The sequence below is a fragment of the Myodes glareolus genome, chromosome 17, assembly GCF_982192425.1.
Source record: "Myodes glareolus chromosome 17, mMyoGla1.1, whole genome shotgun sequence".
Lineage (NCBI taxonomy): Eukaryota > Metazoa > Chordata > Mammalia > Rodentia > Cricetidae > Myodes > Myodes glareolus.
The window spans coordinates 46,905,565-46,920,088 of NC_142042.1; the positions used below are offsets into that span (position 1 = coordinate 46,905,565).

At 41.2% G+C, this 14,524-nt stretch overlaps 1 protein-coding gene across 5 annotated transcripts in view; it reads left to right on the forward strand.

Annotated features, from left to right (window-relative positions):
• Positions 1 to 14,524, forward strand: part of Ntng1 (netrin G1) — a 345,499-nt gene that overhangs the window by 247,299 nt on the left and 83,676 nt on the right. For all 5 annotated transcript variants that reach the window (XM_085677807.2, XM_048443545.3, XM_085677805.2 and 2 more), the window contains exon 4: positions 5,038 to 5,210. In XM_085677807.2, the coding sequence (XP_085533933.1) occupies positions 5,038 to 5,210 (173 nt within the window). The remainder of the gene's footprint in view (positions 1 to 5,037; positions 5,211 to 14,524) is intronic.

Consider the following 14,524-nt stretch of genomic DNA (forward strand, 5'->3'; position numbering starts at 1 on the left):
TTGAAAGTTAGTATTGGGGTTGGGCAGAGAGAAGTATAACCATAGCATTCACTTCTATGTAAATGTCTAAGTCACACACAGTGACCATCATTCCCAAGGACACAACCTCTGCTTAAACTATCGATGGAGGAATACTGGAGGAGCATAGACCAGAGGCCTTTGTGATATAAGGAGGGATGACCAATTAGGTGGAGCATAAAAGTGATCGGGAGGACCCATTCTTGGTTAACTGAAGCACGATTAATAAAAACCAGAGAGAGAAACTGGGGTTCAACCTGAAGACCTGAAAAGCTACTGACTCTTACCTGGGCTTCAGTCTGAAATAGCAATCCCGCCTCCAGGAATCTCAGAATGAGCCTGAGCCTGAGAGGTGTTTCATCCCTTCTTAGAATCCTCTCTAGTTCTGGGATTAAAGACATGTACCACCCAGTTTCTATGGCAACTAGTGCAGCTACTGGTGTTAAAGGTCTATGTCATTGTGGCTAATGATATTAAAGGTGTGTGTTATCATTACCTGATCTGTAAGGCTGACCAGTGGGGCCGTTTTACTCTCCGATCTTTAGGCAGGCTTTATTTATTAAAATACAATTGAAATGTTACTACAGTTAGCTGAAATGAAGGAGGTCTAGTTGACCAAGATAAGACTTCCCGAGACAAAAAAAAAAAAAAAAAAAAAAACCTCATAAAGGGTGTGAGCAGGGTAGGAAGGATCAGAAATTTGGTTTCAAACTTTCAAACTTATGTTGTGAAGGCATTTTGATAAATATGTTTGAGGCCAGACAGAGAGACCTGTGATGAGGCTACAGAAGGAGGGCTTCTCAACACATTCATCACATATTCTTTACTGTTGATAATAGGAGCAAGGGTTTCTATTGGCCCCCCTAAAGGACTTAGGGAATCTAAGTCTCCTGAAATACTTGCTAATTTTCTTTTTCTTTTTTTTTTATTTGAACATAACTATCTTTTAATTTATTTTTATATTTATTTTTTTAAAAGAAGACAAAGTATCTTTTTTCATTATACATACCAATCCAAGTTTCCACTCCCTCCCCTCCTCCCTTTCCCTCCACATATCTTCCCACCCCACCCCCATCCAATCCTCAGAGAGGGTAAGGCACATTGCTTTGGAGAAGGTCCAAGGCGCTCCCTACTATGCCTAGGCTGAGTAAGGTCAAATCTATCCAAAAAGAATAGATTCCCAAAAAGTCAGGGCATGCAGTAGGGATAAATCCTGGTGCCACTGCCAGTGGCCCCTCAGTCATGCAACTGTCAAACACATTCAGAAGGACTAATTTGGGCCTATGTTTGTTCCTTCCCTGCCCCTGTCTGTCTGGAGTTGGTGAGCTCCCATTAGCTCAGGCAGACTGTTTCAGTGGGTGAACCCATCATGATCTTGCCCTCTTTGCTCATATTCTCACTCCTCCCACTCTTCAGCTGGACTTTGGAGCTCAGTCCAGTGCTCTGCTATGGGTCTCTGCCTCTGTTTCCATCAGTTGCTGGATGAAGGTTCTATGGTGATATTTAAATATTCATCAGTCTGACTACAGGGCAAGCCAAGATCAGGCCCCCTCTCCTCTGTTGCTTAGGGTCTTAGCTGGGATCATCCTCATGGTTTTCTGGGAATTTCTCTAGAGCCAGGTTTCTGCTAACCCTATAATGGCTTCCTCAATCAAGATATCTCGTTCCTTGCTCTCATCTCTGTCCTTCTTCCATCTCAACTTTCTTGTTTTCAAAGTAATTTTTATATTTGAGGTTTGATGGGGGTAATAATGTAAACTGGTCATAATAAAACCTACAACTTGCCAGGTGGTGGTGGCGCATACCTTTAATCCGAGCACTTAGGAGACAGAGGTATGCAAATCACTGTGAGTTTGAGGCCAGCCTGGTCTACAAGAGCTAATTCCAGGACAGACTCCAAAGCTACAAAGAAACCCTGTGTCTTAGAACAAACAAACAAAAAATCTACAACTCAAAAAATGAAATATCACAGGAGAAAATGAAGTAAAAATCTAGACAAGAGTGTCCAAGACTGAAATGTTAAGTTAGAACACAAAGGAATGGCCTGTACAAAACAAATAATGTCCTAAAAATGAGTTTAGGCATCCAGCAGGCACAGCTAGCAGGTGCAACAGGTGGTTCTCAGTTAACACATTTGAAGAAGTCAAGGCAAGCAAGAATAGCCATTGGATTCTCAGGAAAGAAGGCGTGGATAATTCTAACAGGAGAAGCTAGCTCACTTGGAAGGGATGAGTTAATAAAGACACAAGTGAACCAAAGTCAAAAAGTGAAGAAGTGTCCTGGTTAGTTTTATTGTTTTGTTTTGGTTTGGTTTTGTGAACTTGACACAAGCTAGAATTATCTGGAAAGAGGGAATCCCAGTTGAGAAAATGTCCTCATGAAATTGGCTTGTAGGCAAGTCTACAGGGCAATTTTTTTTGAGTAATGATTGATGTGGGCGGACCTAGCTCTCTGTTGGTGGTACCACTACTGAGCAGGCAGTTCTGGAATGTATAAAAATGCAAACAAGTTAGGAGGAGCAAAATCAGTAAGCAGAGATTTTCCATAGCTTCTGCTTCACTTATCACATCCAGGTTTCTTCCCTGCTTAGGTTCCTTACTTGAGTTCTCTGGATAATGGACTATAAAGCTACAAAATGGAAAAAGTCCTTTCTTCCCAAGTTGTTTTGGTCATGGTGTTTTATCACAGCAAAGGAAATTCATAACTAAGTCAAGGAAGTAGCTGGAGAAGCCAGGTACACGGTAGACACTACTTCTTCTAGGAGATAAAAAGGATCATTTTTCAAAAATACAAAATCCCTAAGTAATAATTACCCAACCAACACATGAAAGAAACTTAATTAATCAGAAAACTAATACTGGAGATGTATATAAGTTTTGTTTAAGGATTATGTACTGAGTTGAACCCTCAATAACAAACTTTTAGACAGGTGAGAGAGAATGAAACTTTTACTGCCAGAAATCTAAGAAAAACTAGTAACAGCAATCCATCTATTCTCCTTTTACCTCCTTTTGTTATTCAAAGAATATCTTTCTCAGCTAATACGCTATCTTTAGAATGGAAATGGCCCGGACCTCAAAGAAGAGCTACGTGTATACACATATTGAAAATTGCAAGATATATAATCCAGCTCACATTGAATGTTTGCATTCTGAGACGTCAAACACAAAACAAGCATATTCTTTGGGGGTCACCTTGTTCATTTCCTCATTTGAAATTTTAACACCAGATAGGATGTTAAATCAGTAGGAGCTGGCGCTGCTCTCACTTGGGCTTCAAACATCCTCCATATGTATAAACACATCCATAAATAAAGGTGCTAATGTCAGGAACGAAGAAGATCTTTTAATAAAGTACCCTAGCGCACAAAGCTGCCTGTATATCAGAGGTCGCTCTGGGGCCTAGTTCACAATTAAACACTGTCTGTTTAAATGAATTACTTTTCCCCTTCCATTTCGTCAGATGCTGAAAATGTGCATCTCTAAAGGTGCTATTTATATATTTAATTTTGATTTCTATTATTTTAATATTCCCATTCGATCTTGTCATGAATAACAGGTACACAGGGGGAGAAGGGTAGCTAGAAGTATTACTCATTGTAGGAGAGCCATCAGGAAGCCCAGGCCTGGTCTTCCTCAAGAGATTTGACTGAATGATTATTGTTTCAGGACTTACACCTTCTTAGAAGAAAGCCAAGGTCACAGTCATGCCCATCCATTTTCTTCCTTATGATGAACATGAGCTCATTTGCATCAAAAGAGAATAGCCATTGCCATACAGATGTTGTAGAAATAGCAATAGTTAAATAATTTCATTTCCCACCTATTAGAAAATGTTCTATTATTTTTTCTTCCCAGTTTATGACATCTTCCTCCAAAGGAAATACACAAAGCACAATAGTATTTGTCTTTATGAAACGGGTTCAGTTATTCTTACCTAGCTCACAGAAGATTCTCATTTTAGCACACCTACACACAGGTGACATTTCAGCTTCGGAGTCTGACGTATGTTGGTATTTTATCCCTGCCCTCTCTGTGTGGGCATGTGTCCCTATTTGTGGTCATTCTCCTCTGCGTGGGCGCATTCCTATTCACGGTCATTCTGTCGACGTAGGCTTTACCTTTCCAGGGGATATGGCCTGAAAAGGGCGTCAGACACTTTATTACCCGCTGCCTTGACAAAGAGCAAGTTAGCCTCCGCAGTGTCAGTCAAAAGCTTTCAATCTTGGAACGGGTAAGGGAAATCACGTGTTCCATAGTGTCCCTAATATGTCACAGCTCTGATGTCACGGTCAGTGGTGGCGAAACACTGTCACATATGTACATGTTTGTTGGTTTGTTTTCTGTTTCCTAGGATTCTAAGTACCTCTTGCTAGAGTCAGTTGGCTAGTTTCTGGGGGAGCTTGTGATTGCCGTATGTTGAGAATGGAAAGTATAAAGTTTGCTGCCTCTCCTCCCCTAGGGTTGGGGCGGCAGGGGGGACTTGATGCAAAAGTTCTGCAATTGTTTAGTTCCAGCGTGAGAAAGCCTGATCATAAGCTGCTGAGTCATTAGAACAATACTGAGTAGCAAATTGTTTCAATGGTGTCATGATTTTTCGACGAACGGGAATTGTCATAGTGACATGAAAAAGATAGCATCTCTCCTTAAAGCCAGAGAAACTGGTAACATTGTCAGACCATTGATATCACAGATGAGCCATCCCCTGGAGATAATATTTTGGATGGCTTTGGAAGGAAGTCTTGAGGGGCACAGCTGTCCAAAGACAGCTTCAGGCCCCGATAGAATAGACTAGTATTAGTCTTCCTTAGAATGCAGAGTGAAGGAGACTACATCGCAACAGCCCGTTCGCCAAAAGGCCTTCATCGAAGAGATCCTTAGGGGTAAGCCTGCAGGTCTCCACTCATTTCCGGAGAGCACAAAAATGCTGCATGGTTTAAGAGCTCCACATGACCCCTAGTAGCTAGGTTGCTAAGGCCGACTTGACTGACAGAGAACTCTTTGTCTCTCCTCTGCCTAGGTGCAAGTGCAACCTGCACGCCACTGTGTGTGTGTATGACAACAGCAAACTGACGTGTGAGTGTGAGCACAACACAACAGGTCCAGACTGCGGGAAATGCAAGAAGAATTATCAGGGCCGACCGTGGAGTCCAGGCTCATACCTCCCCATCCCCAAAGGCACTGCAAACACCTGTGAGTAGCTTTGCTCCATTCCATGCCCTGTGCGTGACGAATGGTTTCTTCCTTCGTGCCTCTTGCAACTGTGACTTTGCTTCTTTCCTCTTCAAAATGCAGCGGAAGATTTATTACTGATCTTACCATTTGCAAGCGTGTGTTAGCATTGTAATCACCTGTTACACTCAGTCCTCTTACCTTCCCATTGTGGTGCCCAATAGTTCATAAAAAATTGCACAGGTAATTTTGTTCTAAGTAGGTGAAAGAGGAGGTAATTTGCCCCCCCCCTCCCAAATTAATAGCACAGGCCAGGAAAATTCTCAATACCGACTAGTCCTAAACAAGTTCCAGAAACCTTTGGGTTTTGACACGTCCCTTTCTATTTCTCACAGGGAGTAAGCCAAAAGATGCTTTGTCCAGTGAAGGTTAGCCCTTCCAGTTCTAGGTAGCATGCAATGTTGCCTAGTGAGAGAGGCAGCTTTTCACAAATGCCAGCCACCAAAGCCACGACTGCTTTGGATTTTTTCCAGCAAGGGATGCCTTTGGATAAAGAGCATGCCTGCAAGCCTCAGGGTGCCACATGAAGAAAAGAGGCATAGGCAGTATCTGTGTTCTCAGGGACCACGTAAGATGCCCATGAAGACTCATGTCACATCCCAGTGGCATCCCTACATATGTAAAGACCGAGCTTCACATGCTGGAGGAAAAAGAGGACGATTTCCTGACTAATCAGCACAATCCCGAGGATGGAAAGATTAGCCACCTGGAAAAGTCGAAAGTTTGCCCTCCTGAAAAAGCAGAGGAAGGGCAGGATAAGCTCAGAAGGGCACAGCAAGAAGTCGGAAGAGCCACAGGACAATGAGAAGCTGAAGAGCAGGCCACAGGCTCCCTGCGAGGCAAATAGTTTTATCGGGCACGTCATAGCAACAGCTGGGAGAAGTCGGCGCTGAAAACCTGTATCACAAGAACCCAAACCTTATCGAGTTACAGGTCGGAGTAATGGACCAGGTAACAAGCTATGAAGTGTGGGGACAGGGAATTAAGATAAATCTTTATGAAGCAGAAAAAATTCTTTCCAGAGGTGAGAAAAGAACCCCTTTGTAAGAATGTTCAGTTTATCTCTGTGTTAAAAAACTGACTTCTGGCTACTACAATTAATATATTAAAGCTCTGTTAAGCAGAAACGGTGAGTTTTTTTCTAGGTGATTTCTAGGGAACTTGAAGCTTTCTGTGGTCATTGAAAGCCATGGACTCGAGACTTTGGAAATGATCTCCTGAGGTTGTCTGTTGCTGTCTCCTATGTCTGCCTGCCTGAGAACCCCTATCAGCACAGCTGTCAAACTTAGTTTAAGGCTTCCTCTAAGTGAAAATGGTTCAGATTTCATCTTCAGGTCCTGATGGTTCTTTAATAGGAGCGTATGAAAAGGGCGAAGTTCACACAACTTTCTAGCATTCTGCTCCACGCTCAGAGTCAGACCTTGCCAAGGTCACTGGAAGGGCAATGGGTAGTTACTATTGGCTTCACCCTAACACCACCCCATTCTACCTGTTCACTCTGCCTCAAATAATTGGTTTTTTTGTAATGTTTCCTCTAGAAAGACCTTGATTCTGAGAAGCTCCCTTCCTGAAATGAGTTTCCTGCTACATTCTCCAGGGGGTGGTCTTACTCCCTTAACTGTTTGCATATTAAATACCACCAAGTTAGTTCTGGCCAAGAGACCATATCCTCCTTTGATTTTTCCTATAGCCCTGATTGTTCAACTATCCACTTTCCTGTTTTTGACTGACCTTCCATGGACTATCGGAATTCTTTCACATGTTTCGTCATACGTTCAAACAGCATAGTGACATATGGACCCAACGGTAAATAGTGGCTAAGGGATCAATTCAAACTTCCAGTCATCAATAGGGCCAACTCTTGGTAAAAGACTTCAGAAATTATATAGAAAATGCTTGAAATCAACACATTTTCTAGCATTTCAGGCTTTAAATTAAACACCCATTAATGACAATAAAAACTTTCACAATTTGGCAGTGTGTTACAAGAACAAATCCACAATCATCTATTTGCTAATAACCTGTCCTCTCCAACATCCTGCTTCCCATTCTTGGTATGAGGATAATCATTTTTCCTTTAGGAGAGCAGAAAGAGGGAGAGCATGAGCAAGGATGTCAGGACCGTGAAGGGTGCATCCACCCTCTGAGATGGTGGGGCTGATCAAATGGGAGCTTACCAAGGCCAGCTGGACTGGGACTGAAGGAACATGTGATCAGACCAGACTCCCTAAATGTGGTTGACAATGAGGGCTGACTGAGAAGCCAATGATAATGGCACTGGGTTTTGAATCTACTGCATATACTGGCTTTTGGGGATTCTAGTCTGTTTGGATGCTCACCTTCCTAGTCCTGGATGCAGGGGGGAGGGCCTTGGACTTCCCACAGGGCAGGGCACCTTGACTTCTCTTAGGACTGGGGAGGGAAGGGGAGGGGGAGTGGAGAGAGCAGGAGGGGAAGTGGGGGGAGTGGGAGGGAAATGGGAGGAGGGGAGAAGGTGGAAATTTTTAATAAATAAATAAATAAAACTTAAAAAAAAGAAAGAGAAGTTGGGTTCTTAGTATATACAATTGGCAGGTAAAGGAGTTAGGAAAAATAGAGAATGAGAAAAGGGGAATCGTGGGTGATGGATCTCTTAGTAAAGTGCTTACTATGCGAGTGTACAGATCTAAGTTTAATACTGAGTGTCCATGTTAAAAACAAACAAACAAAATCCAAAATAAAACAGCTTTGTGTAAAAAAAAACAGATTAAGAAGCTAACTCACAAAATATGTTTTCTATAATACCTTCACAAAGTGTACAAAATCAATTCAAGATTCTTTCAGATGACGGTCTTGTCCTCTGCTGGATAGCTTTGCTAATGTAATTTACTTTGTAACTTCAGTGTTGCACATCTCCTAATCCTGACCCTTTATATCTTTTAAAGTAGTATAAGAACCCTATTCGTCCTAACTTTATTTATTCCAGGATAACAATCTTCCGACCCATATCCCATCTGTCACTAAGTTACCTGGCGGAGAAGCCCTCTAGTTCATTACTATGGTTCTTAAACCCAACTACCAAGCTCTTCTCTTCTATAAGGCTTATGGAAAAGGAGTCTTGCTTGTCTCCCTAATGATCTCTATTCTATATTTTTTAACAAAAGGTCCTTTGAATTTCACTTTGTTTTCCAGAACCTCCTTCGCTTTCATGGTTCTCCGTCCACATTATCTGTTCTCACATGCATGCATGTGTTAGCACATGCATGTACACCATCACATGACTTTATTCCATGCATTGTGAGTCAACTATCTGTTTCAGAGACTCTTAGGATGTCACATCTCCATAACGAACTTCAAGTCATTGGAATAAAAAAAGAAAAGAGACTGAAACCTTAAGCATCCACCTCAGTGTCCTGGAGATGCCACCAATCAAATCTCTACCCTTAGAATCACAAGTAGGTAGGAGAGCGTCAGATTCTGCATTCTTGCCCAGGTTTGCACTAGAAAAGCAGGAGATTTTCATTGTGAGATCCACTTCGGTGATACTTAGAATATCATTTAGGGACAACTCAAACTGGAACCTTGCTTCAAGTTCCTGAGCTGTGAAGTTATTGCATTTTAAAGCAACTCAAAACCTCTTTCTCATGACACATATACCCCCAAAAAGAGTACATGGAATACCAATACTCAAAAATAAAATCACCATAGCCTGCTAGATATATAGCACTATTTTCTGTATTTTTACTATAATAAACTTGGTCAGATTTTGACCAAGATATTGAGGTCTTTAATCCATTTGGACTTGAGTTTTGTGCATGGTGATATATATGGATCTATTTTCATTCTTCTACTGGTTGACATCCAGTTATGCCAGCACCATTTGTTAAAGATGCTTTCTTTCTTCCATTGTATAGTTTTAGCTCCTTTGTTGAAAATCAGGGGTTCATAGGTTTGTGGATTAAGATCTGGGTCTTCAATTGGATTCCATTGGTCAACATCTCTGTTTTTGTGCCAATACCAAGCAGTTTTCATTACTGTAGCTCTGTAATAGAGTTTGAAATCAGGAATGGTAATACCTCCGGAAGTACTTTTATGGTATAGGATTGTTTTGGCTATCCTGGGTTTTTTGTTTTGCCATATAAACTTTATTATTGTTGTCTCAAGGTCTGTGAAGAATTTCGTTGGGATTTTGATGGGAATTGCATTGAATCTATAGATTGCTTTTGGTAGAATTGCCATTTTAACTATGTTGAACCTCTCAATCCAAGAGCATGGGAGATCCTTCCATTTTCTGGCATCCTCTTCAATTTCTTTCTTCAAAATCTTAAAGTTCTTGTCAAATAGATCTTTCAGTTCCTTGGTTAGTGGTACCCCAAGATACTTTGTGGCTATCGTGAAAGGTGATGTTTCTCTGATTTCTCTCTCTGTATCTTTGTTCTTTGTGTATAGGAGGGCAGCTGATATTTTGGAGTTGATCTTGTATCCTGCCACAGTACTAAAGGTGTACAATGCTAAGTAAGAACTTCTCTGATATTTTTTCATCGTGCTTGTATTCAAGACCCCGTGTCTTTAAAGACATGCGCCTGTTCATAAAGATCTTTGTCTTTTCTTCTAGAAAAGCTTATTTTATAGGAAAGGCATCTTTTTCTCTCACTAGTGATCTTTATTCTACTTTAAATAAAATGCATTCTTAAATGTCCTTTGAATTTCATTTTAATTTTTTAAATGAAAAGAAGCTCTGTCCAACATAATGCCTAACCATGATTTTTTTGATTTCTATTGTTCAAATCATGAATAAGGCATTCAGTAGCAATCCCCAAACTCTTACCCCTGTGGTATATGCAATATAAACATGATTTTTTTACATGCAACTTAATAATAATGTTCTTGTAAAAGCCATATTTCCATCAAAATGTAATGTCTCAACATGCATTTCTCAAATTGTGTTCTTTTACCTATAGAAAAAATCTATAATGGGCCTAGGAAATGACTCCGAGGGTAACACAATTTATATGTAAGTATGAGGACCTAAGTTATGATACACAGAGCCCATTTAAATCCAGATATTGTAGTGAACATCTGTAATCCCAGCACTCCTATGTGGAAATGGGAGGTAAAGACAGAAAACTGTAAAATGGTGGTTCTCAGCATATGGGTCACTACCCCTTTAGATGCAAAAGGCCCTTTTACAGGGGTCACCTAAGACCATCAGAAAACATATTACTATTAATAACATTAGCAAAATTACTATTATAAAGTAGCAATAAAATAACTTTATGGTTGGGTATTGCAGCATTAGGAACTGTATTGAAGTGTCGCCGTATAGGAAGGTTGAGAAATATTGCTGTAGAAGTTCATGAGCCAGCTAGTCAAGGGTGTGAAACAGCAAACAACAAGGAACCCTCCCTCAAACAGGGTGGGAGGCAACCACTGACACCGAAGGCTGTCTTCTGATCTCTATACATGCAACATGGCAAGTACATACCAGATTCATATGTGTGAACACCTGTCTACACACACCATACACAGAAAACACACAATCTTTTTAAAAACTCTGGCAAAAGAATTAGAAAATTCTATTATACTGAGTTTTACATACTCACAATCACATTATTAGAAATATCTAAGAAGTTCTGGCATAAAGTAACCTGTTTGACTCATTATTTCCCAAACTTTTTTTTATTTCGTTGAACACCCAGTAGCTTTCTACAAAACACTCTTGTGGGGCATGCTGATCTAAACAATTTCTTGCAGTGTGACCTTAAGAACACCATGGAAACAGACAAAAGCACGGTCAGTTCAGCTATACTCTTATTTTTACCTTTCTCTAAAAGACCTAGTCTAATATTCTTCAAGGAAGGAAAATTAAATTGATCTGACCTGGGCCTTATTTGTCTGTTTGGATATCCAACTTGAATTGTTGTACAAAGTCTCCTACTCCTCTGAGTAATGGGAAGTAATTTGATGACTATTCTATTATTTTCCCTGATATTAAATTTGCATTGACCAGGTTCTATAGTCCCAGATGTACACAAGGATGCACCATTATCCAGCCAGCTTCCTGAGCACTTTAGATGCATTAGTCTCTTCTAGACTCACACCCAGTCTTTTAAGGTTGATGCTATGGTTTTTAATTTTCATGTATGGAAAACATATGACTGTGATTATTGGGATTCAAGTTTGCACAGGTAGTAGGGGTGGGGGGGATGAAAACTTAAGCCAAGGTTTATCTTTCCTCCAATGACTATACATATCACACATTGGCTTCTCAGGTTATTTGAAGTGACCACCTCGGTCTCCACAGGGACTTGAGCTCCACTTTGACATCCATTCAAACAAGAGATTCGGGTCTAAGTCCCATGGCTTCTCAGAACTCCAATTGTTATTTCCTGATCTCGAAACCATCCCACTTGCCCCTGCTTATTTCCCAGCCCTGTATCTTGTCACTCTGCAGCCACCTCCTTAAGCATCCCTGTCTACTCCTTTGTTTTAGTTCATGCTTTCGTCGTCATCAGCCAGTTCTAGCTCCAGCCTTTTGGTGATGGTGAGTACAGAGTAACTTTACCAGTAGTCTTTAAAGATCACAACACCATAGAAAATTCATCTCTTTCTCCAAAAGTGCCTTTTCTTTTTCTCTTTATTGAAATTCTGTTTCTTCCTTCAAGACTCAGAGCCAACTCATCAATGAAGCCTACCTAAACTCGCTTATACAAAGCTATTCCTGTCTTTCTCCCTCACTCTAACTTTTGACAGTGTATCTAGACTTAATGGAACTGCCCGACTATCTCTAACAAAAACTGTTAAAAGGAGAGCTCTTGTTGTGTACTTAAGCTTTTGTACTTCATTAAAAGCTTTATCTATATTGCAGACTTAAATCCCACACTATCTTCATTTAGTGTGAACTACTACTATCTTATTTGAAATATAGGGACACACAGGCACAGAAAGTGAGTAAGATTTCCTAAGCTATCACAGCTAATGTCTGTAAAGGCCAGATTTAAACTCAGCTCTGTCTAGATATAGGAAATGAATATCAGCCATTTAAGAGCATGGCTATGCTTTATTTTTGGTTCTTTTAAGTGTTTATGGAACAGTTGTTTTTGGTAAGTGATTGAGTAATCCTAAATAATCCTATAATGTATGCATGGCTAGATTGGCTTTTCATCCGTCTTCTTACGTCTCCTGGAATATGTGGCCTTCACAGTCCATCAGGTCTAACACCAGAGTCTTCAGTCTCCAACAGAGAGAGACCATCTGAGATCTTGGAGGGAGTCCAATAGTAAAACAGGCTCTTGGGTTCTCACTAGCCATGCAGCCATCTAGAAACGACATGCTGGCAGGCTGATTTTCACAGGCCTCCCGGAGCAGAATTCCGTGTCTGGGTTCCTGGACCACTTCCAGTCTCTGACCTCCAGCCCTTGGAGCTGAGAACCCTATTTAATCACTAGGGTAGCAAATGTGACCGGCTGACTATGCATTCAACAACCTTCTAAACCCAAATACACAAGCAGAATTTTAAGCTGTTCCCAAGCCCCAGCCTAGATGCCCTCATCTGAAGCTCATGGCGACAGCTATGGTTTTGAATGCAACACTTTCGGGAATTTTGAATGGCACGGCAGTACACACATATTATGTTGTTATTGTACTCAAGGAAGAATATCAACAGCCTCACTCAATCAAGCATTTTATATGATTATTCTCACCAAGGGAATAAGAGGAGACAACACACAATAGTTACTGACTTTCTCTCCAAATTACTTTATATCACATTATGTTGGACCCTAGGAGTATGTCGGGAAAAGCTTTCCATTTTCACTTTTCCTGTTTAAATTTGAGAATGATAGAGAAGAGGTGGTTGCAGTCTGTAATAAATAGAATGACTGTATAAATTAATGTGTATGGTCTAGAATTACGAAGTTAGTTCTGAGTTCAAAATTCAGTTTTCTTCTCAATTAACTGGGTTGATCTTGGGCAAGTGACACATCCTCTTCTATTTACATTTTCCCCATCTGTAAAATTAGCTTGACTATTTACAGAATCAACATAAAAATTAAATTGACTAATATAGGTAAGAGAGTGCTGTGGACATACCACAATGAATTTAGTTGCTATGATTATTACATTCACACTGGGAGCCAGCACAGGGTCAGCAAAGTCTCCCCTTGGAGATAGGTGTGTGGAAAGACATATTGGACATTGTGGTCCAATATCCTGCTGTCATTCACAGTACAAAATAACTGCTATGACATCAGACATACTCAAAGCCTTGTGACCCACGTGTTCTCTTTCCTGCAATTAAGGCCACATGTGGCATCAGATAATATAATATTCTAAAATCTGCTTCATAAGCTCATCAGCAGGAAAGTTAGACGACTTTCATGCTAATTACATCAGACTGGAACGTCCTGACATTCACATCCCACCTTCAAAGGGGAAGGGAGATTCTGAGGGTATCCAGGTTGCCAGCCCTCTTTTTTTTTTTTTTTTAAGTAAATTTTATTAAATTATAAAAGTTTCCATTTCCGCCCCTCTTCCCAACACCCTCCCACTCCCCCACTCCCTCTCCTCCTCCCTCTTCGTCCCTTAGGGCAGTCAGGGTTTCCTGCCCTGTGGGAAGTTCAAGTTCCTTCCCCCTCCCTCCAGGTCCAGGAAGGTGAGTATCCAAACAGACTGGATCCCCAAAATCCAGTATATGCAGAGGAAACAGGTCCCAGTTTCATAGTCAATGGCTTTTCAGAAAGACTTCGGGCCAGCCACATTCAGAGAATCCGGCCAAATTCCGAGAATCTGGTTAGATCACGTCCTCGTTCAGTCCCAGTCCAACTGGCCTTGGTAAACTCTCATTAGATCCGTCCCTTGTATCAGTGGGTGATAGCATCCCTCGCAGTCCTGATTTCGTTTTTCATGTTCTTCCTCCTTCTGCTCCTCATTTGGACCTTGGGGGGCTCAGTCCGGTGCTCCAATGTGGGTCTCCATCTCCATTGCCGTCCTTCGCCAGATGAAGGATCTATGGTGACAAGCAAAACATACATCACTATGGTTATGGGCCACGGCCGATTCAGGCACCCTCTCCTCTGTCCAGAGAACAATCTGGGGGATCTCTCCCTGGACCTGGGAACCCATACATAATCAAGTCTCCTGTAAACCCTAAAATGCCTCCCTTAGTTGAAATATATTCTTCCCTGATCCCATATTCATCCTTCCTCCCTCCCCCATCCCAGGCCACCGAGCTTTCCCCCATTTCTCCCCTACTCCCTTTTCTCTAACCCTCTCCCCTTCCATCAACACTCCCACCC